The 27,180-nt window shown below is 42.3% G+C and overlaps 1 protein-coding gene across 12 annotated transcripts in view; it reads left to right on the forward strand.

Annotated features, from left to right (window-relative positions):
• CRACDL (CRACD like) overlaps window positions 1-27,180 on the forward strand; it is a 135,828-nt gene that overhangs the window by 71,673 nt on the left and 36,975 nt on the right. For all 12 annotated transcript variants that reach the window (XM_070236107.1, XM_070236104.1, XM_023618591.2 and 9 more), the window contains exons 2-5: window positions 7,600-7,679; window positions 18,073-18,241; window positions 24,600-24,735; window positions 25,090-25,254. In XM_070236107.1, coding sequence (XP_070092208.1) covers window positions 7,610-7,679; window positions 18,073-18,241; window positions 24,600-24,735; window positions 25,090-25,254 — 540 coding nt within the window. In that variant the 5' untranslated portion in view covers window positions 7,600-7,609. The remainder of the gene's footprint in view (window positions 1-7,599; window positions 7,680-18,072; window positions 18,242-24,599; window positions 24,736-25,089; window positions 25,255-27,180) is intronic.

Consider the following 27,180-nt stretch of genomic DNA (forward strand, 5'->3'; position numbering starts at 1 on the left):
TTTTCCTCTAAGCAGTATGTTGTTGAATTTCTGCCTATTTGTTCTACCCACTATTGAAAGTGAGGTCCCCAGTCGTTAGGTCCCAAGTATTATTCTTGAACTCTCTCTTTTCATTTTGTCTCTTTTTGCTTCATGTATATCGAGGTTTTGTTTTTAGGTGCATATATGTTTACAAAAGTTATAATCCCGATGAATTTACCTTTTTATCATTATAAAATGATCCTATTTATCTCTGGTAAGAGTTTTCTCTTAAAATCTTTTTCTCCTGACATTAATTAGCCATTTCATTGGTTATTTAGGAGTATGCTATTTAATTTGCACATGCTTGTGACTTTCCCTGATTACCTTCTCTTATTTCTAATTTCATTTCACTGTTGTCAGAAAACATACTTTCTGTGATTTCAGCCCTTTTAAATCTGTCTAGGCTTGTTTTGTGGCCCAGCACTGGTCCATCCTGGAGAATCTCTCTTGTGCACTTGAGAAGGCCATGTATGCTGGTACTGGGTGGAGTGTTATGTAGATTTCTATTAGATCTAGTAGGTTTATATTGTTCTTCAAACCTTTTATGTCCCTGTTGATATTCTGCCTAGTTGTTCTATTAATTATTGGAAGTAGGCTATTGAAATCTCCAACTATTACTGTTGAATTTTCTACTTCTCCCTTCATTTCTATCAGTTTTGCATCATACGGTTTAGTGCTCTGTTGTTAGGTACATACAGATTTATAATTATTGTATTTTTTTGGTGGATTAACAGCTTCCTCTGAGAGGATAATGACCCAAAAGTTGATGCTGTTGCTGACCTAAAAGTTGATGAATACAGAGGCCCTGGAGAAGATGACGCAGGATAGATGCACGACCCTGCTAGAGGCAGAAGACAGAGGGAGCAGTGCTGGAACGGGAAGTGGAAGGAACCAAATGAAAGATTTTTTACCTAGTCTTCCTTCAGGCCAACCTTATATAGATTAGGTCACCTCCTCAAGCTTGATAGGGGAAAAATGAGCTAAAAGTGAATATTTCTTGTTCTTTCTACAGCCCTCTGAGGTTAGTTGGTATTCAAAAATCAAAGTCAAGATACTCATACACATTGACCTCGGTTATTACAAATTTAATAATTATTTCAATCAACATGTATATTTGAATATTCTGCTTCACAAAGCTACTTTCTTATAATATTATGTATCTGGCATACTCTCCTTTGTTATATTGATGTTTATGTCTGTATTTCTCTGAGGCATTGCATCCCCATGTTTGGAGGGCTTTTTTGGTTTACACTATAGGCGGCTGAGGCCTCTGCCCTGCTCTCCTGAGTTGAATGTTCTTTGCAACATGTCTTCCCTGCCATGGCCTCTCATTCTACTTTTTATTTTGTGTTCTGGTGAATAGTTTTGCCCCAGGAGCTTAATAACAGACCTTCTATAAAGACAGAAAGACAGACTATTGGGCTGGTTGTTAAAATTCAAGTAACCTTCAAGGATGTAAGTTGGAGACAGACACAGGCAACTTGGGACTGGTGGGAGTCTGCGTGCTCTGAAGGCCATCATAAACACACCCTGGAGCTGTGCATGGAGATGCATCCTGGAGACGGAATCACATGTGTGAACAGTAGATAAAAAGCTGCCTAGAGACAAGTTATATCTTTAGGGGATTTGAAGAGAACAAAAGAGTAATTGCCAATGTGTGACACCAGGAATGGTCTGTAGTCCTATAGGATGTGAGTTTAGTTGTTGTTCCCATTTCCCGGAAAACAGCAATAGCCTCCTCCACCCACCCACTCACATACACACAGCACCATACATACTCAAATGCAGGCGTGAAATGGGGTCTGAATGATTATAAAATTAGGTACTCTTAATCAAAGAGTAGGCATTAGGCTCATCAACGCTTTTGAAGTCCAAGAATCACAAGTGCCTTATGCGACATACCTGTCTCTTCGTTGACTCTGCAAACATCTATTAGGCACCTTTGTGGCCAGACACTGAGCCAGATGCAAAGATGAATAAGGTAGAGCCCTGGCCCCCAAGGAGTGCTCCCTCTAGGAAGAAGAACTAGCTCTAAGACTCTGAAGGCTCTCTCAGTGTTATCTCAGTTTTAGGAACATTGAAAAGTAAAAGAGTCCAGTGATTCGATGAGAGTTTCAAGACAGGTGTTTGGAATTGCTTCTAGGACCTTCGGCTGATTTGGCACATGAACATTGCTATTTGGATTTGTTTTAGTTTGCTTTTAAACAATGTAAACTGTTTGTAGGGATCTGTGATCATTGGCTATTAATTTTCTTAAAAATTCCTTAATTTTAATTTTCACCACTCACCATCACAATCTCACGTACAGCCACATGGGCTGTGGAATCAGCTTTCCTCAGGACATGGTGAGTGCATATCACTAGCCGCAGGGACTGGAAAAAGCGTAAGAGGAGCACATACTGATGTAGCGTCACCGAAATGCCATCACTTGGGTGCAAGTTTACCTCAGTGTTTAATCTTTTTAAAGTCATCTTGCTCTGTAAAGAAAATATAGTTTCTTTCAGTTCCCACGTAGATTGAGAAGGGTCATGATAAGGATTATTTCCTTTTTACAAAGTCAGTTGTCAATAAGGTCATGGAGGATTTCCTCAGGTTTTTTTTTTTTTTAAAAGACTGGCACCTGAGCTAACATCTGTTGCCAATCTTCTTTTTTTTTTTCTTCCTTCTTCTCCCCAAAGCCCCCCAGGACATAGTTGTATATTCTAGTTGTAGGTCCTTCTGGTTGTGCTGTGTGGGACGCTGCCTCAGCACGGCCCGATGAGCAGTGCTGGGTCTGCACTCAGCATCCGAACCAGCGAAGCCCTGGGCCGCTGAAGCAGAGCCTGCGAACTCAACCACTCGGCCACGGGCCGGCCGCTGTGTCTTAAATTGATCCGTATCTGGAGCCCGGTGACCTTACTGCTGCTTTTTCTTCTATTTGTACCTGTATCGAGCATCTCCAGAAGCCCCTCTAGTTTTGTCAACTGTGTGGCTCGTGTGTTGTGTTCAGTTCCCTGCTCCAGGCACTGGGAAGAGAGCAGTGGGTGTGACAGGCACAGAGCTCCCCCGACTAGGCTCACAGTCTTAGACGGGAGGGGAACGTTAGGCAGACACTGTTGACAACACTGGTGAGCGTGGTGAAGATAGGTGGCTAAGACAGGGGCTGAGAAAGAATGCCACAGGATCTGAACACGGCCAGGAGGGTGGTGTGGAATTAGCGGGTCTGTAGTGACAAACATAATTACGTGCTTGGAGGTATGTTACAGATATTTTCCTCTGCATTGTGTCGGTAAATATCATGGATTAGAACCTTTAAAAATCATATTAAAATCTATTCTCGTTCTTTACATAAATAAACTTTTGTAGAATTTTTCAGTGTGACCTGCAGCTGATGATGGCGTTCTGCTGTCAGCTGGGAAGGAGGCTGTGGTTACAGTTAGCATCCAGAGTGGAAGCGGGACAGCCCCCCAGGGAGCCTTCTTTGGATGCAGGACTCTCCGGGATTCTGCAGGAGCCAGATACACACTGATGAGTGCTGTGGACTGCAGTGGGGGCTGGAGGCTCAGCACCCTTTTGAGTTAATTAGAACCCCTGAAGAGGCCCCCTTAGTTCCAGAGGCAAATAATGAGTTTTCCTTGACTTGGACTTGAGCTGTCAGAGGGACAGGGGCGGGAGGGTAGAGGGCAGAAGCTGGGTGAGGGAATGTTGGGTGGCCTGACTTGAACTTTGAGTTCCAGTGAGAAGCAAAGTGGTGCTGGGAGATCTGGGGCATTCGCCACATGCCTGTCTAATTATGGTTTTCCTTCTGGCTTTTCCTTGAATTTTACTGGAGGTGGGGAAACTTGTGTTCAGAAGGGCCAGTTACTGGGCCCAACAGAGAAGACTTTCCATTGTGACAGCGGTGGAGAGTTTCTGCCTGGGATGTCCGGATGAAGGGGACGGCCCTCCCTCTGCACACTCTGTGTTTGCACAGGGCAGACCTTCCTCTGCGGCCTGGAATGTGTCTTTATTAGCTCCCCGGCAGCAGGTTGATTCACTTCTGCACAAGAGCCATCAGGCTGCCAGGAAGCTCAGTGGTCAGCTGGGAATCCAGACGTCTTGATCTTTTGTGATGTGGCTCTAAAGTGAGCCATGTACACAGGGAGCCTGCATCTTCATGAGAGAATGGACCCCCGCCTGCTGCCAGGACACGCTAGCTGTGTGTTCATGACTGTTTGTGGAGAGACGTGAGCACGCAGTGAGGAACAAGCTATGGTGACCGACAGCTGTTCTCAGCGAGTGCTCGTATGTGCCCTGTTCTCGGTCCGTATAGTTTGAGCCTCGTTATCCCCATTTTGTAACTGAGGAGACTGAGGCCCAGCACTGATAAGTGATGGGGTGAGGATTCAACTCCAGCATTACCTGACTTCCAAGTCTGTGCCCTTTTCTCTGTACCATTTTACGTCTTTAGTATGAAGATGTTTGGAACATTAACCATGAGCAGTTTTAAACCTACCACATGAGGTGGGCCTCGTTTGTCGTCCCTTCATCTGTGGGGTGACCTTTGCCTCCGTGCCTGAGTCCGTTACAGCCTTGGCATCTGGTGGTGCTCTCTGCATCAGGCCCAGGATGTACCTGATGGCGAGGCGAGGGCTGGGCCATCCTCTCAGGCCTCCTGCCCACTCCTGAACCCTCTGCCCGGGGTAGCTTTATTGCAGTCATATCATTCAACCCAGGAAGAAGCAAGTCTGAGCTTCTAGATGTCCTCCAGGCTCAGTGGGACAGGGCACCTCTCACAGCCACCCCCAGGGCTTGTGCACACACTCCCACACACACACCTGCAAACTGCCAGCACTTCCCACCAAGGAATGTTTTATTAAAATGTGCAGAGGTGACTGGACACTTTGAAGGTAACGTCATGGTTTCTCCAATGTTAGTAGATGTATCATGGCAGCCTCAAACTCCTTCCCTCAGACTCACATACTCTGTCAGACCCAATGGATGGTCTCCTGGGGCTCCGTCAGCCTCTGGGCCCTGGCCTGATGCTGGACAGGGCTGCTTGGCAGGCAGAGCCATTTCAGTGGGAGACTGTGTCCTTTGGGTTCCCCAGCTTCTTCCCTTGAGCCTCTCTGGGGACCACTCAGGACTCTCCCCTTCCCTGGGTCAACACCTGCAAGAGGCGGGGGCCATGTCGGTCTCACCATCACCCCTAGCCCTCAAAAGTGCCTGCCCAAGTTGGGTGTGCAGTCAGCGTGAGTATATAGGCGGGTATTTCTGCTCTGCTACTTTGGGGCAGTTAATAAACTTGCGTAATATAATATAGGTTTCTCAGTTCCAAAATGGGAATACTAAAAGTTCGTGGGGATTAAGTGAGATAATTCAGATGATGTGCTACGTGCTTGATAAGTAATTGTACTTGTTGAGGTGAACACCAAATTCAAACAATAGAAAGTTCCTGCACTTGTACTTTCTAGCTCATTGGCAACAGTAGGGATGGTACCCGAGTGATAGTTGGTGACTCTTAACCAGCCCTCACCATTTTCACTCTCCTTGCTCCTTGTATTTTCCTTCTCCACTGCCTCTTCCTTCAGTGCTCTGGGAGCTGTCCTTCCCCCCATAGTATCATCGAGCAGCGGGACAGTATGGGATCATGGATTTTGCTAGGGATGGCGTTGAATCTGTAGGTTGCTTTGGGTAGTATGGACATTCTAACAGTAAGCCTTTCAATCTATGAACATGAGAAGTCTTCTCATTTCTTTGTATCCTCTTTAATTTCTTTCAGCAGCATTTTCTAGTTTTCAGTGTACAAGTCTTTTGTCTCCTTGGTTAAGTTTATTCGTAAGTATTTTATTCCTTTTTATGCTATTGTAAATGGAATTGTTTTCTTAATTTCCTTTTTGGATTGTTCATTGTTAGTGTATAGAAACAAAACTGATTTTTGTGTGTTCATTTATTTATGAAAATTTATTAAAACTGATTTGTTCTAATAGTTTTGGGGAGATCTTTAGGATTTTCCACATATAAGATCATGTCGTCTGCAAATAGAGATAATTTTACTTCTTCATTTTCAATTTTGATGCCTTTTATTTCTTTTTCTTGCCTAATTGCTCTGGCTAGAACTCTCAATACTGTGTTAAATGTGGTGAGAGTGGGCATCCTTGTCTCCTTGTCTTGTTCCTGATTTTAGAGGAAAAGCTTTCAGTTTTTCACCGTTGAGCATGTTGTTACCTATGGGTTTTTCACATATGGCCTTTATCATGTTGAGGTAATTTCCTTCTATTCCTAGTTTTTTGAGTGTTTTTGTCATGAAAGTTTGTTTAATTTTGTCAAATGCTCTTTGTGCATCAACTGAGATGATTATGTGGGTTTTTTCCTTAATTCTGTTGATCAGACATTTTTATGAAGCCAAATTATATGAAAATTGAGAAGCGAAGCTGGTGAAGTCTTGTTCACCTTTTAAGGAGTTGGCTGGTAGGGAGATGGGCATTTTGACATTCGGATTGGAGGAGACCTAAATATTAGACCCAACTCTGGCACAGACCCGTGACTCCTTTCCTCTGTTAAATATTTTCTTTGTATTTTCCTCATCATTTCCCATTATGTGTGGTGTACAAATGGTAGATGTTAATGGGTTAATTAATTATTTGAGCCCCCTTCTTAAGTGTGAGGATTCGTAGTAACTGCCAGTAAGAAATAGCTTTCTAAATAAATGGTGAGTTAGTATGTGTAGGGTACGGTGTGCTGTGTAAAAGTCAGCTGTGGAAGGAAGGGACACAGATAGCTCAATATCCTGTAACAGAATATCGACTGGTAATCACTTATTTGATTTCCATGGAAAGTCAGAGATTTTTTTATTTAGGAAGAAGCCAAACCTGTACAGATGAAATGATAATAGTATTTGGGATGATTTACTTTGGAATAACCTAGTGGGAGAGAAGTAGGAGTAAAGATGAAACAAGAGTAGCCATATGTTAAGTTCATTATGTAATCTCTGTATTTTTGTTTCTGTTTGAAATTTTTCATAATAAAAGTTCAAAACAGAAATTCAGTGAAAATAAATGATGGTGCAGCTTTATATTGAAATATTATATAGCTATTACAATAATACTTATGAAGAATTTTAAGGATGTGATGTAAGTAAGAAAATCAGGAGGGTAGTCTTCCTGATATGGTGTGTGTGTACGTGTACACACAAATATTTGCACAGAAAAATGTTGGAAGGAAATACCTTAAAACATTAACTGTGGTTATCCTTGGTTGGTGGGGTTGTGGGTGATTTTCATTCTCTATATCTTCCAAACTTCCTACAGTGAGCAAGAGAAAAACAATTTCTGAAAAACTGTTTTGAAAGAAAGGAACCAAATCTGCATTGTGTCGATTAGGGAAGCATTTGTTTCCATTGTCCGTTTTCCATTAAATTGCTATGGTCAGTGGTTATATAAATGCCCATGGTGTTACTAATCTTGAGGTGTGGACATGTTTTTGGCCCGAACTGTCCTGTACTCTGTCCTGTCTTTGCCGGGCGAGGTCCTGAGCAAAAAGCAGTCACCACCACCATCTCGTTCATTGTTAACTTCTGTTAAACGTGTTCTTTTAACATGAATTTCCATGTAATTTTAGTGAGCTGGACATGATTTCCACGAGGGTGATGGACATTAAGCTTCGGGAGACTGCTGAAGGCCTTGGGGAGGACAGCACAGGTAAGGCCCTCGCTTCCCCTCTGGGAAGAGCCCTTGCTGGGTCGTGGGGCAGGGAGAGGGGCTGATGGGGCCAGGTCTTTGGGGTTCTCTGTATGGAGAGGTGGGATTCAGTTCCCAGATGCTCAGACACCCGCAGGCCACTCACACGGTGCCTGGGGAGCACATCAGGATTGTTTGAGGCCTCGGAGGCAGTGCTCCTTGGCTTCTTTATCAAACACCGGGGTTTTTAAAGTCATTTTCCTCATTCCTGGAGGTAAACATGTCCCCATGTTTGACTTGAAAGCAAAGGAAGAGAGATGCAATGGAATCATTTATCATGCAAGAACATCCAAAGGCATCAGTAGGAGGTTGGACATCCAGGAGAAATAGCTCAAGAGAGAGCCTTTAAGCTCACTCTTTTATGACTTTTATTTTCCTTCAAGGAGACCTTTATTGTATTCTCTACTGAGCTAAATTCCAGGCCCGGGAATCATCATCCCGTAACACAGTCCAAGAGTTACCCAATTATGTGATTGGTTTACTGTTAGCCCTTTATTGCTATTTCTGTCTTGATAGAGTTGTAAAATAGACATTAAGAAACGTTGACCTCCCCACAGTGTACCTTTTCCCTAGATGAGCTGGTTCTGCACACTTATTTCTGTAACAAAGGTCTCCATCTCTCTCTCGTTTAAAGTCAAAATGCTGGTAGTGATTTTCTTTGTCACAGTTCATGGGGAACAGCTTCCAATGAGATTAGATTGTGGCTGCTAGCCATTAGCTTCAGATGCTAATTTCATTGAAGACTCTACTTCATATGTTATAGATAGATTTTTCTTATTATTCTCATTTAGAACTACTTGTCCTTTGTCACATTTCAATAGATTTCACATATTGTGGATAGATTTTTCTTAGTGTTCCATATTAGAACTACTTTTCCTCTGTCACATTTCAACAGATACCAAATAAACCAGATATAAGGTAAGGTTTTTAAAATTAATCCTAAGAGGAAATGGAATTTCAAACTTTCTCATGTTATGGGAAACGGAATTATTACTGATTTTAAACAAGAAAGTACTGTTTGAAGAAATATTTCGCTAGCCTGAAACAACCTCAATAAATGTTAGTTTGGGATACTTACAGAGGTCACCGTGAAGAATGATTTAAAAAAGAAACAGAGAAACTTAGCATTCTTTTTTTCAAATAATGGCTAGCTAAGTTATTCAGACCAACCCCTTCCCATTTAAAATTTAAAATTCTCTATAAGAACATTCTGAAAAAAATTATTTTAGAAAGTAAGAAATAATGAGACTAGAATTGAAAGAAAAATAGTAACCCAGAGAGATAAGTGAACATAGAAGTTACTTTTGCCCCCAGATCATTTACTAATCTTGGAAATCTTGCATTTTATTTTCATGTCTTCTCAGGGTGGGAGGTGAGGGAGAGAGTCAGATATCAAAGCACAGGCCCGCACAAGGTGGGCCATCCCTGCAACAGACCCTCCCTAAAATAAGCTGGGAGCCCGAGAAGCAACACAGGCTAGGCAAGTGTGAACCAGAGGTAAATCAACTCGTGAAGATTTGCAGCTTGAGTTTGCATCACTTGAATAATTCAGAGAATCTCATCCCTTGAGTTTGGCTAATAGTCCTAAACTGGATGTGACCTCAGGTACCTTGCAGAAGCCAACCATCTTCTCCAAAGGAAGGTGGCTTCTATCTAGACTTCAAATTATTACAGAAAATAATGTTTTCAGTACTATGACAAACGTACCCAGGCATATAAGTTGGTGATAACCAGGCGTATTAGGCAACAGGGCACCATGAATGAGAACCAAGATGTTATGTGTTAAATTGTGTCCTTCCAAAATTCATGTGTTTAGGTCCTAACCCCCGGTATCTTGGAATATGACTTTATTTGGAAATTGGGTCATTGCAGATATAATTAGTTAAGAGGAGATAATAGTAAAGTATTGTGGGCCTCTGGTCTAATGTGACTGATGTCCTTATAAAAAGGGGAAATTTGGGCACAGACACACATACAGGAAGAACAACCATATGAAGATGAAGTCAGAGATCAGGATGATGGTGTCTACAAGCCAAGGAAAGCCAAAAATTGCCGGCAAACCACCGGAAGTTAGGGGAGAGGCAGGGAATAGATCTCTCCATCACAGCCCTTTGAAGGCACTAACCATCCCAACGGCATCTTGATCTCGGACGGCTGGCCTCCAGAGCTGAGGCAGTACAATTCTGTGGTGTAAGCCACCCAGTCTGTGGTACTTTGTTACAACAACCCAGCAAACTGTTGCACAGCAGAAACAAGAGAAACAGAGACACAAAGGCCTCAAATACGTGCTATATGACAACCATGTACACTGTGTTTGACAGTGATAAAAGAAAAATTTGAAAATATCTGGAAGGAACAGGGAACTCTAAGAGGTGGCATAGCACCCAGCCAGTGCTATGAGGCAAGAGAAAGAAAGAAAAGGGATATAGATGGAAGGAAGAAATAAAATACCTCTTTTGCAGATGACATGACTATAAAAAATATCCAAAAAGGACCTAGAACTCTTAAGCAAGTTTAGCAGGATTGCAAGATACAAGGTCAATATACAAAAATCAATTGTATTTCTGTATAAATGGCAATGAACAATTGAAAAAGTGAAATTTTTAAAAGTATCATTTACAATAGCACCAATAAAAAGAAATACTTAGGTATCTATCTAACAAAATATATGCAGGATCTATATACTGAAAAATATTAATAATTGTTTAAAGAAATCAACAAGGACCTAAATACATGGAGTGATATACTGTGTGTTATGGACCGAATGCTTGTATTCTCCCACAAAATTCATGTTAAAATCCTAACCCCACCCCCCACCATGTGATGGTATTTGGAGGTGGGGCCTTTGGGAGGTGATTAGGTCATGAGGGTGGAGCCCTCCTGAATGGAACTAGTGCCCTTAGAAGAAGAGGCCAGAGAGCTACTTGCTCTCTTTCTGCCATATGAGGACACGATGAGAAGTCGCCAATCTACAGCCTGTGAGAGAACCCTCAACAGACTCTACTGGGCTGGTACCCTGGTCTCAAACTTCCAGTCTCTGGAACAGTGAGAAATAAATTTCTGTTATTTCTAAGCCACCCAGTCTGTGGAGCTTTATTATAGCCGCCCAAGTGGACCGCGTTTATGGATTGGAAGACTCTGTTGCTGTCAGTTCTCCCAAACTGAACTGTGGAATGGTGTGTTAGTATGTGTGGGGTAGAGTGCACTGTTTATAAGTCAGCTAGGACAGGCAGGGATGCAGTTAGTCCAATATTCTGTAGCAAGAATGTTGACCAATGATGTTTATTTGATTTCCATGGAATGTCAGAGATTTTTTATTTAGGAAGAAGCCAAATCCCTATGCATGACATGATGATAGATAATATCTGGGATGACTTGCTTTGACATAATCTAGTGGGAGAAGGAGAAGGAGTAAAGATGAAACAATCAAAATCCCAGGAGAATATTTTCCCAGTATTTACAAGACGATTCTAAACTTTACGTGAAAAAGCAAAAGAGCTAGCATAGTGGAAACAATTTTGAAAAAGAACAAAGTTGGAGGACTCACATTACCTGATTTCAAGACTTACTGTAAAGCTACAATAATCAAGCCAGCATGGGATTGACAAAAGGACAGATGCATAGAGGTAGATAGAATAGAATAGAGTCCAAAAATAGACCCACACAAATATGGTCAATGGATTTTTGACAAAGATGCAATGGTAATTCAGTGGAGAGAGGGTTGTCTTTTTAACAAATGGTGCTAGCACAATTGGACATTCATATGTAAAAAAATGAACTTTGACCTGTACCTCACAGATTATACAAAAATTAATTTAAAATATATCATAGCATAAATGTAACACTATAAAACCTTCAAAAGAAAACATAGGGGCCGGCCCCATGGCCGAGTGGTTAAGTTCATGTGCTCTGCTTTGGCAGCTCGGGGTTTCGCTGGTTCGGATCCTGGGTGCGGACATGGCAGTGCTCATCAGGCCATGTTGAGGTGGCATCTCACATGCCACAACTAAAATATACAACTATGAACTAGTGGGATTTGGGGAGAAAAAGCAATTAAAAAAAAAAGATTGGCAACAGTTGTTAGCTCAGGTGCCAATCTTTAAAAAGAAAAAAAAAGAAAACATAGAAAATATTTATCATCTAGGATTAGGTAACAGTTCTTAGATATGACACCTCAATCCCTAAAAGAAAAAATTGATAAATTGGACATCATTAAAATTTAAAACTGTTACTCTGTGAAAGACACTGTTAAGAAAATAAAAAGACAAGTCACAAACTGAGAAAATATTTGCAAATCAAATTTGACAAGGGGCTTCTATTTAGAACTCCAGAGATTAAACAATAAGAAAACAAAAAACCCAGTTAAAAAAATAGGCAAAAGATTTTTAAAGATGCTTTACCTAAGAAGGTAAACAGTTGGCAAATAAGCACATGAAAAGTGCTCGACATCTATATTAGTTACTACAAATTAAAACTATGAGATACGCCTATTAGAATGCAAAACAAAATCAGAACACACCTGACAATGACAAAGCCCCTGGGGATGCAGAGCTGCTGGAACTCTCATCTGTTGTTGATGGGAATGCAAAATGGTACAGCCACTGTGGAAAAGATTTTAACAGTTTCTTATAACATTAAACACACACTTAGGCTGTGACCCAGCAATTCTGCTCCTAGGTATTTACCTAAGAGAAATGAAAGCTTGTTTACAGGACAACCTATAGCAACTGTATTCATAATTGCCAAATACTGGAAAGGACTCAAATGTCCTTCAACTGGTCAATGGTTAAACAAAGTGCTATATCCATACAATGGAATAGTACCCAGCAGTGATAAGGAATTTATTGATTGACGTCACAGTGTGGATGAATCACTGATGCATTGTGATTCAGCATCATTACGATCCAGCACAATGAATCCTAAATCAAAGAAGAAGCCAGAATCAAAAGGATACAAACTGTATGAATCAATCTATGTGACATTCCAGAAAAGGCATAACTGTAGGAACAGAGACGATACCAATGGTGGCCAGGGGTTAAAGATAGGGGAAAGGTTTCTAGAAAAGGGCAGCATGAGGGCTGATGGTACAGTTCTGTGTCTTGATTTTGGTGGTGATTATGCAACTCTGTGTACGCCAAAAAGAGTGAATTTTACTGTATGTAGTTTTTAAAATAATTTTTAAATGACATACTAGATTTGAAAAACAATCAAATGGGTTTTCTAGAAATAAGTAAAACTATTATAATTAAAAATTCAGTGGGTGATTTTAACAGCCGATTATATCAGCTCAAGATAGATCACAACAAAGTATACAGAATGTAGCATAGAATGGTAAAAAGGTGGAAAAGACAGACGAGAGGACAAGAGGCATAGAGATAAGCGAAAGAGTATAATATATATCAGAGCACAGTCTCAGCAGAGAGAGAAGCTGAGGATTTTCTGGAATTGATAAAAAAAAAAAAAAGGTGACCCAGGGGCCAGCCCTTTGGCCTAGTGGTTAAGTTCTCACATTCTGCTTCAGTCACCCCAGGTTCATGGGTTCAGATCCCAGGCGCAGACCTACATACCACTCATCAAGCCATGCTGTGGCAGCATCCCACATACAAAATAGAGGAAGATGGGTACAGATGTTAGGTCAGTGACAATCTTCCTCACCAAAAAAAAAAAAAAAAAAAGAGGACACAATCCACAGATATAAGAAGCCCAGTGAATCGCAAGAAGGATAAATAAAATAAAATCCATACAGAGTGAAAATATAGAAAGTCAAAGACAAAGTGAAAAATCTTAAAATTAGTCTGAGGAAAAAAAGATTACCTTCAAAGGAGCAAAAAAGTGATGACTGACTTCTCAACCACAGAGGAGAAGCCACAAACCTGAAATAACATCTTCAATGTTATTGAAAGAATAACTTAGAAAACACAACTGCCAATCTACAACATTATACCTAGGAAAAATGTATTTCAGGAATGAAGGAGAAATAAAGGCATTTTCAGACAAACAAAAACTGAATTTGTCACCAGTAGACCTTAATATTCTAAAGGAATCTGCCTTCAGGCAGAAGGAAAATTGTCCTGGGTGAAAGTCTGGAACACAAGGAAGAATGATGAGCAAAGAAAATGAGAAACAAGCAGATACACCTGGATGATCATGGAATAATACCTTTTGGGTTTTTTCAAGATTGGAATGAAAAAATAGAGCATAATAGGATTGAAGTATTCTAAGTTCCTTGTTTTGTCCCATAATAGTAGTATAATTTCTAGGGTAACCACTGAAAGATCAGAGATTAAAGGTAAAGCTTACAAACTAGAAGTGAGAAGAAATGGAATAATTTTTAAAAGTCTCTTAATCCGGGGGCCAGCCCCGTGGCCGAGTGGTTAAGTTCGTGCGTTCCGCTTTGGCGGCCCAGGGTTTCATCGGTTTGGATCCTGGGCACGGACGTGTTGAGGCGGTGTCCCACATGCCACAACTAAAAGGACCCACAACTGAAATGTGCAACTATGTACGGGGGGATTTAGGGAGAAAAAGCAGGGGGAGAAAAAAAGAAGATTGGCAACAATTGTTAGCTCAGGTGCCAATCTTTAAAAAAAAAAAAGTCAGTTAATCCAAAAGACAGCAAGGAAGGAGATTAAGAAAAAACACGTAAGTTGGTGTACAGAGTTCATTAACCACCCCCCCCCCCCCACCAAGGACACTGGGCCTGGGCTCCACACAAAGGAATGTGTCTGGGCTCAGGTCCAAAGATGGCCACTTCGGCCTTGACTCTAAGGCACAAGTTACAAAAAATATGTCCTGCATCTTGTTCCTTGTCTGGGCTGGCCACCTCGATGGGCACCTGACAGGACTTGAGAAACATCCCATCCATGGGAACAAAAAAGATAAAAACACCCCATCCGTGGGAACAAGAAGAAATAACTCAAAATATCCAAATGTCTGAAATCCTGAGTCAGAACCCAGAGAAACCTTAGGATAAAAGGGAGTCACAGGCATAGAATAATTGGAAGTCTCACTGAGGAAAGGACGCTTGGCCACAGTCCCGGACAATCAGCACTCCTACCTGCCGTACAAACTGTTGGGACTTCCTCAGCTGATCGTGGTGTGGATGTTCTAAGTACCGATTTGCTGTTCCCCTTTATCCCTGCTCCTTGTTCTGTCTCCCTTTATCAATAAACTTTGATTGCTTAAACAACCAAATAGCCTTGGCAGTACCTGTCATTTCTTGCCCTTTGCTGCTGTGGGCAACAGATGGCCAACCTGTTTTTTAATAAAAACATATCAGTAATTACAGTAAATGTAAGTGGACAAATTACGTTAATTGTTCCAGCCAGAAGTTAAAGATCATCAATTGGATTTTTAAAACTCTAAATCTCTTAAATGTAAGAGTTAGGAAAAGTTGAAGGTAAAAAAAGATAGAAAACACATACGTTGCAAACACTGGACAAAAGGAAGCTGGCAAAGCTGTATTAATAACAGTCAAAATAAAATTTAAGGCGGAAAGTGTTACTAAAAATAAAGTGGGCCATTTCACAAAAGGTTCAATTTCCCAGCAAGATAGTAATTTTACCTTTCTATGCACCAACATAATGTCAAAAGCTATAGAGTGGAAATTGTCAGTTAAATAAAGTCTGCAATCAGAGTAGGTTATTTTTAATACATCTCTATCAGTAATTGATAGAATAAGTGTATTAGAAAATTAAAGAGAAAGAATTTGGACAACACAATTAAAAAGGAAAAGGCCTGGTCCTTCTTAACATATGTAGCACATTGAAGAAAACACATTATTTTTAAGCACACTAGGAACATTTGCAAATTTATGGTGAGCCATAAAGCAAGTCTCAACAAATTTGAAAGGATTCATATCATACAGAGTATATTCTCTGACCACAATGCACTGAAGCTAGAAATGAATAGCAGAGAGATAGTAAGAAAAGCCTCAAGGGCTTGGAAATTAAGACATACTTTCTTAAATAATCTATAGGTCTAAGAAGATAGCATAATGGAAATTAGAAAATATTTTAGATCAAAGAATAATGAAAATGTTAGACATCAAAACATGTAGACACAACTAAAACAGATTTAGAAAGAAATGTATTGCCTAGAATGGGTATATTGTAAAAACAAAAAGGCTAAAAATTAATAAGCCAGTATTCATCTCAAGAAGTTTAAAAAGATAGCAAAGTAAACCTGAAGAAAGTAGGAGGAAGGAAAGAATAAAGATAAGAACAGAAATTAAGACAATAAAAAAGAAACGTTCAGTAGAGACCGTTAGCCAGCCAGCCCTGGGCCTCTGGCGGCGAAGATTCGGGGCTCTCACCACCGTGGCCCAGGTTCGTTTCCCGGTCAGGGAACCACAGCATCCGTCTGTGGGTTGTCACTCTGTGGCAGCTGTGTGTTCCTGTGATGCTGAAAGCTGTGCCACTGGTATTTCAAATCCCAGCAGGGTCACCCATGGTGGACAGTTTTCAGTGAGCCTCCAGACTAAAAATAGACCAGGAGGAAGAAAGATCTGGCCGGTCACTTCCAAAAAAATTGGCCATGAAAACCCCTGTGAATAGCAGTGGAGCATTGTGTGATAGAGCGCTGACAGGTGAGAGGATAGCACGAAAGGGCCGGGCAGGGTTCTGTGCTGCTGTCCACAGGGTGCCTTTCCAAATAAGAAACTCTCTTTTCGAACCATCAGTTAACAACGTAAACATCTCCTGATTATAAGGGTAAGGAAACTTGACTGTAGAACTAATTTCCCTTTGGGGAGGGATTTGCTCCACCTGAGGTAATGTAGGAGCTCCAACGAGAGTAATCCCAAGTAATTCTCCACATTAAGGCAACATCATGTAAACTTCCCAGGGGGCATCCATGTAAACAAAATCTAAAGATCTGGATTTTTTTAAAGGAACGCAGATTACAAAATCATTTACTTAGGGCCAGCCCGGTGGCGCAGCGGTTAAGCTTGCATATTATGCTTTGGCGGCCCAGGGTTCGCCAGTTCGGATCCCGGGTGCGGACATGGCACTGCTCATCAAGCCATGCTGTGGTAGGCGTCCCACATATAAAGTAGAGGAAGGTGGGCACGGATGTTAGCTCAGGGCCAGTCTTCCTCAGCAAAAAGAGGAGGACTGGCAGCAGTTAGCTCAGGGCTAATCTTCCTCAAAAAAAAAAATCATTTACTTATAAAACTAATAAATTGTTTCAACAAATTCTCAGGACATATTAGACAGCATCCTGGTAAGCTCTGATGTTGCATCCTTCTATTGTTAGTTCTCATAAATATTTGGAAGGAAAGAAACAGATTGCTGAGCTGCTAGTGTGAAATCACGGGACCTGGATAGGGTAGAATTTGTGGATGAGAATGAAGGAGACATCAGAGATCACAGAATGTTTTTTGTTTTTTTTCTTTCTCCCTAAAGCCCCCCAGTACATAGCTGTACATCATGGCGTTCGGCGCTCCCGAGCTCCTCTTGCCCCGGAGGCTGGGCCTCCTCTGATTGTCCTTGGTGCTCATGTCCATGCTAAATGGAGCACTGGAAGCTTATTTTGAAAAATAATTTGGGTTATACCTGGCCTTTACCTCCTCAGGACTTTTTGCTTTTGACTAGATATATTTTAGAGACTAAAACTTGATTTTATTTATACACTGGGATGTTACTCAGCAATTTAAGAAAGAAGAACGCATACTAAGACATGCATCATCACAAAAATCTCCAAAGCAGCATGTGAAGTGACAGAAGCCAGACACCAGAGTGTGTACTGTCTGATTCCATTCATACAGCGTATGAATGAATTCAAGAATGGGCAAAACAAATGTATAATAGAAATAAGGGGCCAGCCCCCGTGGCCTAGTGGTTAAGTTTGGCACACTCTGCTTCAGTGACCTGAGCTCAGTTCCCGGGCGCAGACCTACACTACTCATCTGTCAGTGGCCATGCTGTCATGGTGGCTCACATACAAAAAGAGAAAGATTGGCAACAAATGTTAGCTCAGGGTCATATCTTCCTCAGCAAAAAAAGAAGAAAAAAAGTGGTTGCATCAAAACCAGTAAATTATTTAGGAATAAATTTAACCAAAGGGGTAAAAGACCTGTTAAAAAAAAACAATCTCAAGTGAGAGGAGAGTTGCTTGTGGTTTGATTCTGTGATCATGCGCCAAAGCTTTCTTGGCTCTTTTATTAGATGCTCAAAATAAACAGAAATCAAGATTGGTTTTCAGTTGTGCAGAAGTGGAACACTGCACTTCATGTACTTTTGTGTGGTAAAAGGACTTGGGGAGTGAATAATTGGTGCATGGACAGAAATCTCGCTTTCTCTCCTTCTCATGCACATCTCACACTTGGTAAGAGCTCACGTGCATTCTTTCTGCCTAGGAAAGAAAAAATCCAAATTCAAAACTTTTAAGAAGTTCTTTGGGAAGAAGAAGAGAAAGGAATCGCCTTCGTCCACAGGAAGTAGCTCCTGGAAACAGAGTCAGGCGAAGAGTGAGGTCATTGCCCTTGAGTCGGGGCCCGTGGGCTATGACTCAGAGGATGAGCTCGAGTAAGTTGCCTTTTCCATCCTTCAGGCTGGTGCGCCCCAGTAAGCGGGAGGGGGCACAGGGGAACCCCAATACTCTGTCTTGTTGTCTTGGTGACTCGCTGGATTTCTGAGCCTACTTTCCTCCTAGGTAATTCCGTTGGAAGTTCTTGCACAGAAGTTGTTTTTTTTGTCCTTTCATACGTAGGGATGGAGACGGTTGGGCGGGGGGGTCGACTTTTTCAGATACGTGCTGTGTCCCAGGTGCTGGATGTATGACAAGTTTACGATAACTGTGGGAGAGGAGGTGAGACAGACCATTTTATACATGAGCAAACCAAGCTTTAGAGAAACTGTGGAGAACTTGCCCAATGTCCTGTGGCCAAAAGTGGCCAGATTAGGATGTAAGCCCTCACTTAATTTGACATAAAACTCTTTTGAGGACCTGGATACTATACTAGAAAGATACATGTCTCTAAACCTGAACTTTGAGTAACTGAATGTGACAGTTTTCCATTAGACAGAGGGGGGTGGGGTGGAAGGCTTCCTGCTGTTCAGTCTTAGAAAAATCATCCAAAAATATTGTTAGGAAGAACAGACCCAATAGGGATGAAAATTTGGGGATGTCTAGTGAAGAAATCCTTATGTTTGTAACTTGCACTCCATCAAAATATGGTTACAATCCATATGCTTCAGTTATCCCAGCAGTTATTTCTGTGATTAAAAGGGGAAAAAACGTATCTGTTGCCATGACAGCTCTTATATTTTCTTTTAAACAACATTGGCCCCTTGATTTGAGTATAAAGTTCTTACAAAGGCATAATGACCCTCCGGATCGAGGAGCAGACCACGCTGAGAGGGGGTCACGGGCTTCAGCATCCCAGTGATGGTGTCTGTCCCCTCCCTCCTTCTCACCGGTCTCCTCGCCTATTTTCAAAGGAGTAGAAATTACGCTGACCACTTGGTGGCGCCAAACGACTGGAGAGGAAAGATTCGAGGTTTTGCTGGGTTTTTTTTCAGGTGTTTTTTTTCTGGTGCTGGCAGGGAGCAGGATGTATGCACGTTGCACCTTATGAAGCACAGAAAGGAAGGACTGTACGTGCCTTTTTTAGGCAGTGTGCTTGACTCTTGGGGAACAAGACATTATCGTGATAATATTGCTAATTATTAAATGTCTTCACTGGGCTAGCCCCAGGGAAGCCATAACACTCCCCCTCATCTCTGACCAGAGCACACAGTGGCCCTCCAACTACAGCAGGGGGAATAAGCTGGGGAAAATGACCTGTCCGCTTGTCTGTCTCCTCTCTATCACCAGAGCACGTGGAAAGTGGGGACAGTGTTCTTTTCACCTTCATAGTCCCAGCACCTAGCAGGGGCCCAGTCCTCAGTTACTGGTCAAGGTTGCTGGAGTGATGCTAGGAAAGGAAGCTTAGGAGTGGGGTATGATGAGGCCCCAGAAGTGCAAATAATGTTTTTAGAGAGCAGCACAGAGGATGAAGCAAGATTTTTCTCTTTTTTTCCCAACTTCATTGAGATAAAATTGGCATATAACATTGTGGAAGTTTAAGGTGTACAATGTGTTGATTTAATACACATATATATTGCAAAATAATTACCACCATAGCGTTAGCTAACACCTGCATCATGTCAACTAATTACTCTTTCTTTTTTTGGTGGTAATATTTAAGATCTACTCTCTTAGCAATTTTCAAGTATGTAATATAGTGTCATTAACTAGAATAACTGTGTTATACAAATTGTGCTATAGATCCCTAGAACTTATTCATCTGATAACTGGAAGTTCGTACCCTTTGACCAGCATCTCCCCATTTCCCCCAGCTCCCTAACTCCTGGCAGCCGCCTCTCTATTTTCTATTCCTGTGAATTTGGCTTTTTTAGATTCCACATGTAAGTGAGATCATATAGTATTTGTCTTTCTCTGTCTGATGTTATCTCACTTAGCATTCCCCTCAAGGTGTACCCATGTTGTGGCAAATAGCAGGATGTCCTCCTTTCTCATGACTAAATAATAGTCTGTCGTGTATATATATATATACACCATATTTCTTTATCCATTCATGCACTGATGAACACTTAGGTTGTTTGCCTATCTTGGCTATTGTGAATAATGCTGCAATGAACATGAGGGTGCAGATAGCTCTTTGAGGTCCTGTTTTCATTTCCTTTGGACATATACCCCAAAGGGGGATTGCTGGATCATACGTAGTTCTGTTTTTAATTTTTTGAGGAACCTCCATAGTGACTGCACCAGCTTACATTCCTATCAACAGTATACGAGGCTTCCCTTTTCTCCACATCCTTGCCAACATGTTATTTCTTGTCTTTTTGATAGTAGTCATTCTAACATGTGTGAGGTGATATCTCATTGTGGTTTTGATTTGCATTTCCCTGATGATTAGCGATGCTGAGCACCTTTCCATGTACCTCTTGGCCATCTGTATGTCTTCTTTGGAAAAATGTCTCTTTAGATCCTCTGCTCGTTTTTTAACAGGATTGTTTGGTTTTTTTTGCTATTGAGTTGTATGAGTTCTTTATATATTTTGGATATTAACCCCTTAACAGATATGTGATTTTCAAACATTGTCTCCTATTTTTTAGGTTGCATTTTCATTTTGTTGATGGTTTCCTTTGCTGTGCAGAAGCTTTTTAGTTTGATGCCATCCCACCTGCTCATTTTTGCTTTTGTTGCCTTTGCTTTTGGTGTCAAATCAAAAAATCATTGCCAAGACCAATGTCAAAGAGCTTACACCCCATGTTTTCTTCTAGGAGTTTTATAGTTTCAGGTCTTACATTCAAGTATTTAATCCATTTTGATTTTTGTGTATGGTGTGAAATAGTGGTCCAGTTCCATTCTTTTGCATGTGGCTGTCCAGTTTTCCCAGCACTGTTTATTAAAGAGACTTTCCTTTCTCCATTGTATTTTCTTGGCTCCTTTCTCATAAATTAATTGACCATAAAAAAGATAAGATCTTAAAGGCATTCTTTAGCCTCTTTGAGAGTCTGTGTGCCTTCTAGTCTCTGCGCCAACTTCTCGTCCATCACCATGGGCAAAAGAGTTCCATTTGCCAAGTACATTAATGCTGGGAAACCACACGGGATTTTGTGGGTTTAAAGAGTTGATGCCCACTTATTGTGTCTGTGTGGTTATGCTTCTTAAGTCTCCTAATCTATAAGAATCCCCTCCACTGTGTTTCATGTCCTTGATCTGATGGAAGAACAGGGTCATTTGCTTTGCAGAATATCCCATATTCTGGTTTTGCTTTCTCTTAGTATGACTGAACTCATGCCTGTATTCCTTGAATTTCTTGTAAAACGGAAGATGGATCTAGATATTAATTAGATTTAGGTTCAAGATGGTGCTGGATACTTATGGTCACATCGCATCACGAGACGCATACTTTCTGGTTGTCCCACTTCTACTGACACTAAGACTGAGCAGTGGATTCAGGGGGTCTCTCTCAGTGAGATCCCTCCACCAGCCCTCACCTAATGATTTAACACCTGCCGAGGATCATTGCCTAGATCCCTTATTTCATTGCAAAATGTGTTTTTTCTATTTCTGTCATCCACTCTGCACGTGCTAGCTGGAATTCTTCTATGAAGAAGACCTTTCCTTCATCAACTCCTTGGTGGCTCTGAAATACATTTTGTACAGGAAAGGCAGGAGAATTCTTGGTTCTTCTTTTATCAATCTGCTTTCAGAGTAGTGACCTGGTACCCTAGCAACTTCCAGTACTGACCAATGAGTGTTGGTTTTTTTTTTTCTTTTTTCTTGAATATCATTGTGAATGCATGGATTTTTATGTATTTGCTTTAACCTGTAATAGTCTTGATTCATTTTTATGCTCACACTGTCCCATCTTATGCTATTGGGAGTCACTTCAAATTAGCTCCTGGGTTCTTCTGACATGACCCCATTTGTCGTTGAAAACTTGCACAATGAGAAATCTCAGGTTTATTTTGCCCCACATTTCCTGGCCTAGAACTATAATCAGCAATTTCTTCACAGGTTCCTGGATCCTTTTTGTATGAAATGGTTTTTAGAAACCACAGTCTGGCTGCCAGAGGTGAATGCTAATTGGCTGTTATTGCTTCTAGACCTTTCCAGTAGAAATAGCTAGGAAATATGTTTTCTTTTTTAAGAAAGAAATGTCATTAATTCACTGATATTTCCAGTTCAGATTTAATAAGACAAAATTTTTACTTCTTTGATTTTTTTGTTTGAATTCACTTTTGTCTTACACTGGAAATTTTAGTTCCTAATGATATTAACAAAATTATTTTCTTTATAATAGTTTCATTACCCCCTTTCCCACACAGAGGTTACATACTATGAAGATTGTTCTGCACTGTTTTTTTAAAATAAATATTGCTACTAATAAGACTACCGAGTGCAATTTGATTTTTATTTTTGTCGCTATTACTACTAACAGGATTATTGAGTACGGTTTATGTGTTTTTTTGTTCTTAGAATTTATCCTATTATGGATGTAGAGTCAAAAGTCGCTTGAATGTCGAGTTAAAGTCACTTGAAATCATTTTTTTCTCTGTGTGGTGATGCCAACAACCTGATGTAAAATTAGGCTTGTTTGTTTCTGTTTGTTTTCTAGTTTTAGAAATTGTTTTATTTCCCTTTTTGTTTGATTTTGCCTTCTAACTATGTAAAATATTTACATAGTTTCAAAGACAAAATTGTAAAGGTAAATAGGTACCTTGGCACCCTGTCTCCCCGTCTTGTTCTGTCCTTCCCTTACGGGAAACCGTTTTCATTCATTTGTTACTGATCCTTCTATTTTTGTTTTTAAGAATATAAGCCAACACACACATCTGTTCTCAGATTTCATATATATCCATACCCCCTTCCCCACACAGAGCCAATACACCATGAGCACTGTTCTGCCCTCCTTCTTTCATTATTTTTTACTTCGTATGGTTTGCTGCTGCCTGGATACAGTTTACAGAGATCCTCCTCACCCATCTGGTCAGCTGCAGAGTCTCCATTATTTGATGTTCCTTAGTTTATTCAGACACCCACTGAGGACATGCGGGTTGTTTCCAGCCTTTTGCTTCTATAAATGTTGCTGTAGTGAATGGCCTTGCGCGTATGGCATTGTGTGGTCTTGCCAGTGTATTTTTGTGGAGGTTTTTCATGCTGTCTCAACTCATGGTGACACCCACAGTGGCAGTGCTTGGGCAGTGGTCGTGGTTTCCAGAGGGTGTGGCCAGGGGCCGCCCACCGCAGGAGGGAACCCCAGGTGTGGTGGGATCTTTCTGACAAGAGCTGCCATTGGCAGGGAGGGCCTGCCTGGTTCTTTCACTTGGCTTGACTCCCTCTCAGAAATGTGAGGACACACCCTTCTGGGAGGCCTGGGTTCCCACTTGCAAACTTGCTATTGCAGGCTAGAAAGAAGTCAGAAAGCATCACTAACCAACACAGTTCAATCTGCTGTGGAGCAGGGCCCCACCTATAGTCCCTAATACCTCCCAGAGGACAGGATGCCCGGAGCAGGGTCGGGGGGAAGGTTGTGGCACACGAGATATCCAGTGTCTTTGGGGGCAGGCTTTCCTTCCTTCATCATCAGGTCTCAGTCATCTCCTTCCACCTATTGTTCAGGCAGCTACCACTGCTAGGAAAATCTGACAGCTAACTCACAGTCCTCTTAGGACATTTTGTGAATGTCCTGTGGGTTCAGTTTCAAATTGGAGCCTTGAGCTCGGGGCTGGGGAAGGGGCTGGGCCGGTGATGACAGAAGGGCCTGCCGCCTACCCTCCCTGACCCAGGCACGAAGGTTGGATTGCACAGATCACGTCCAGTCATAAAAGGAGGGAGTGGCTTTGCAGACTTGGAACCCTCATTTCCAACCCTCCCGTGGATGTGTGTTTTGGGCCACCTTGGGAACATGCCTCCATCTGGCAGCCCTCAGCATGCTGTGCAGACACAGCCTCCAGCCCACCCAGGGGCTGCATGTTTGCCCACAGAATGACCTCACTGTCCTGGGCATCCATGACAGTCTTCTGCACAACCCCACCAGCCAGCAAAGGCCTCCTGCCAGCCCTTCCTTTCTGCAGGCCTGTTGTCTTGGACCACACACCTCATCAGACCTTGGTTTTTCCATTAATGAAAAGAATTCACACAACCTTCAGATGTGTCAGGAAAATTTCTATCTCTACAGTGCTCCTAATAGTTAACTGTGGTACTTGACAGAGTGGACGTAAACTGAAGTCAGAAGCAGTTAAAAACTGAACGTAACGGAAGGCTTGTTGCATGATATCCCGTTAACCCACATCCCCGTTGTTCGTCCCGAGCACCCCGGTGAGAGGTGGAGTTGAGCAGAGTTTCACTGTGCCTCTTTCTTCCTAGGGAGTCGAGGGGCGCGCTGGGCAGCCGGGCCCTCTCACACGACAGTATTTTCATTCCTGAGTCGGGACAGGACCCTGCTCGGCCTGTGCGGGTGTTTTCCCAAGAAAATGTGTGTGACCGGATCAAAGCTCTGCAGGTAAATGCTTCCAGGGCAGCGTCACTTGATATGTATGTCAAACGTGAATGGAGAAGTTTTTAAATGATTTCTGCTCGCTTAGTTTGATATGTTTTAAAGTATAATTGCACTCACATCGCAACTATCCCAGGACACGCCGAGTTAGTCACAGCCAGGTCTTGACACATTCTAAGTTAGAACCGCTCATTTTCAAGATAACGGCAAGAGAGCTGGTGGCAGATTTTCTTTCAGTTCAGTCTCTGAATCGGGCCAGGGCCTTGAAAATATCTCCTGAATGCATGAGTTGGAGCAGGAGGATTTGTTGATAAAAGTCGCTGATGAAAACATGAGCTAATGTTCTTTATTCCAATCTAGTTAAAAATACAGTGTAATGTGAAAATGGGGCCGCCACCTCCTCCAGGGGGCCTTCCTGCCAAGCGAGGAGATGATGCCGGCATGAGCTCTGAGGACGACGGTCTGCCCAGGAGCCCCCCAGAGATGTCCCTGCTGCCTGACATGGGTCCCGGCACAACCATAAAGGCAAGTGCAGCCTGCGCCTCGCCTCGTCTCCGTCAGCACCCACCACAGAGGGCAGCCAGGGCTCTGGTGGCCCCTGTGTGTTCCCCTAAGATTCCCATGGGTGGGTGTGGACGTGCTCGGTGTGGCCAGGAGGAATCCCAGACCAGGTCACTGGAACCACAGTCAGTCCTTGGGCTGTGTTTGTTTTCATTCTTTGAGCAGAAATGCAGGACTTGTAGGAAATACTGTCTGGGTAACATTTTTCATGATGGTTATAGGTCTGATATCATCAACCCTGTACCTCGTTTTTCCTGTCTGAGCAGATGACCAGAGTGGGCATCTCATCTAAAAGAAGGGAAACACCTTTGTGCCTCTTTTCTATTGTCGTGACATTTAGCCAGAGGGAGAAGAGAGTGGTACACATACATGACTTAATCCAGGCTCCCATATTGGAGTGTGGGACTGTGAAAACCTGTCAGGTTAGGGGTAGAAATATGAGGCATGGTGCTGGGCATCAGGGCAACAGGGTAAGTATGACTAGCAGGAGAGCTATTTATGACCTCAGCAGGGCAGGAGCACTCGTCTCAGATACCACCCTCCCCCATTAGAATCAACGAGGAGGAATTAAGCTTTCTCACGTATAAACAGCATAGCCCACTCGTGGTGCTGCCATTTTAAACCCATACAATGTATTTGTACATAAATGATCACTTTTCCCTTGTAGACAAACCTTGCTGTTGGGTGGATAGACTTGGAGTTACCCGTGTTATGCTGACAATTGAAAAACAAATAAAAGCCGGAGTCCATTTTTATACACACACCTGCCCTGTGTGTCCTTGGAGCAGTCACTTGGTCCCTGGTCGAGGGCCATTCACAGTGGAGTCTTGGGGGCTTCATTGTGAATCGCCATCTCGCCAATTCTATGCTGCTCTGAAACGATCAGTAGGACTGCAACTTGGACGTCCAGAAGCCCCACTGCAGAGGCAGGGGAAGGAATAGTTACCTGTTTTGGGTGCAGGTTTGGGTTCCCAGAGCATCACTGGTGAAATGCAGGGGAAGGGCAGTGGTGGGGCTGAGTGTACATAAGCCCCAGGGTGGGGTTCACACAGAGCTGGTTAGAGAATTGTTCTCTCCAGGGTCCTGCTCTAAGTGAACCACGAGCAGGGTCTTAGGACAGTGGGCTACCCACACCTGCTCTCCCACCTCGAGGAGAAGGAAGAGGACAAGGAGGATGGTTTGGCCCATTTCCTGGACTCTGAACCAACCCTGCACCCCTTAACACCGTAAAATACTGGAGGGTAAAGTTGACGGGATCATGGCTGCCTAAGGTGTAACGACCAGGTGACAGGCACCTCCTTGTCTACACCCTCAGATGTGCAGCCTTAGGACCAGATGTGACTTTGTATGTTTTGGGGCCATGTGGTGGGGAGATGTCTCTCATGAGCCTTCATGGACTGACCCACCCTCATTCCAGCCCACAGTTCTCTGACTCTTGCAGCATCGTAATTCTCTGTGTTTAGCCGGGACAGACAGTACCGAGGAACAGGTAGTTCCTAATTCCTTTTGGTAAGGAGTGAGCCTGGCTCCAAGCCCACAACGCCCAGTGATGTGCAAATTCCACAGTTAGCTGAGTGGGAGCCGCGCCTCCTGGGCAGGGCTGACCTCGTCCTCCTCAACATTCCTCCTGCGGTGGTGATGTTACCTAACAAAAAATGTTCTGAGATTTAATCAGTTATTGGGTAATATGAACAATTCACTAACTTCATAGGAAACCAAAATTTGAGCCTTTAAGACTTAAAAAAAGTAGGTAATCTTTATCACCATGGTTTTTAAGACACAGTGATTGTGTTTGGTGCCCTGAAATTTTGGGGGCATAGTGGGCCATTGAGAGGGAAAACAATGCACTCTTTAAAATGTGTTTACATAACACATGGAATTTGATATAAT

Source organism: Equus caballus, chromosome 15, assembly GCF_041296265.1.
Source record: "Equus caballus isolate H_3958 breed thoroughbred chromosome 15, TB-T2T, whole genome shotgun sequence".
NCBI classification, from domain to species: Eukaryota; Metazoa; Chordata; class Mammalia; order Perissodactyla; family Equidae; genus Equus; species Equus caballus.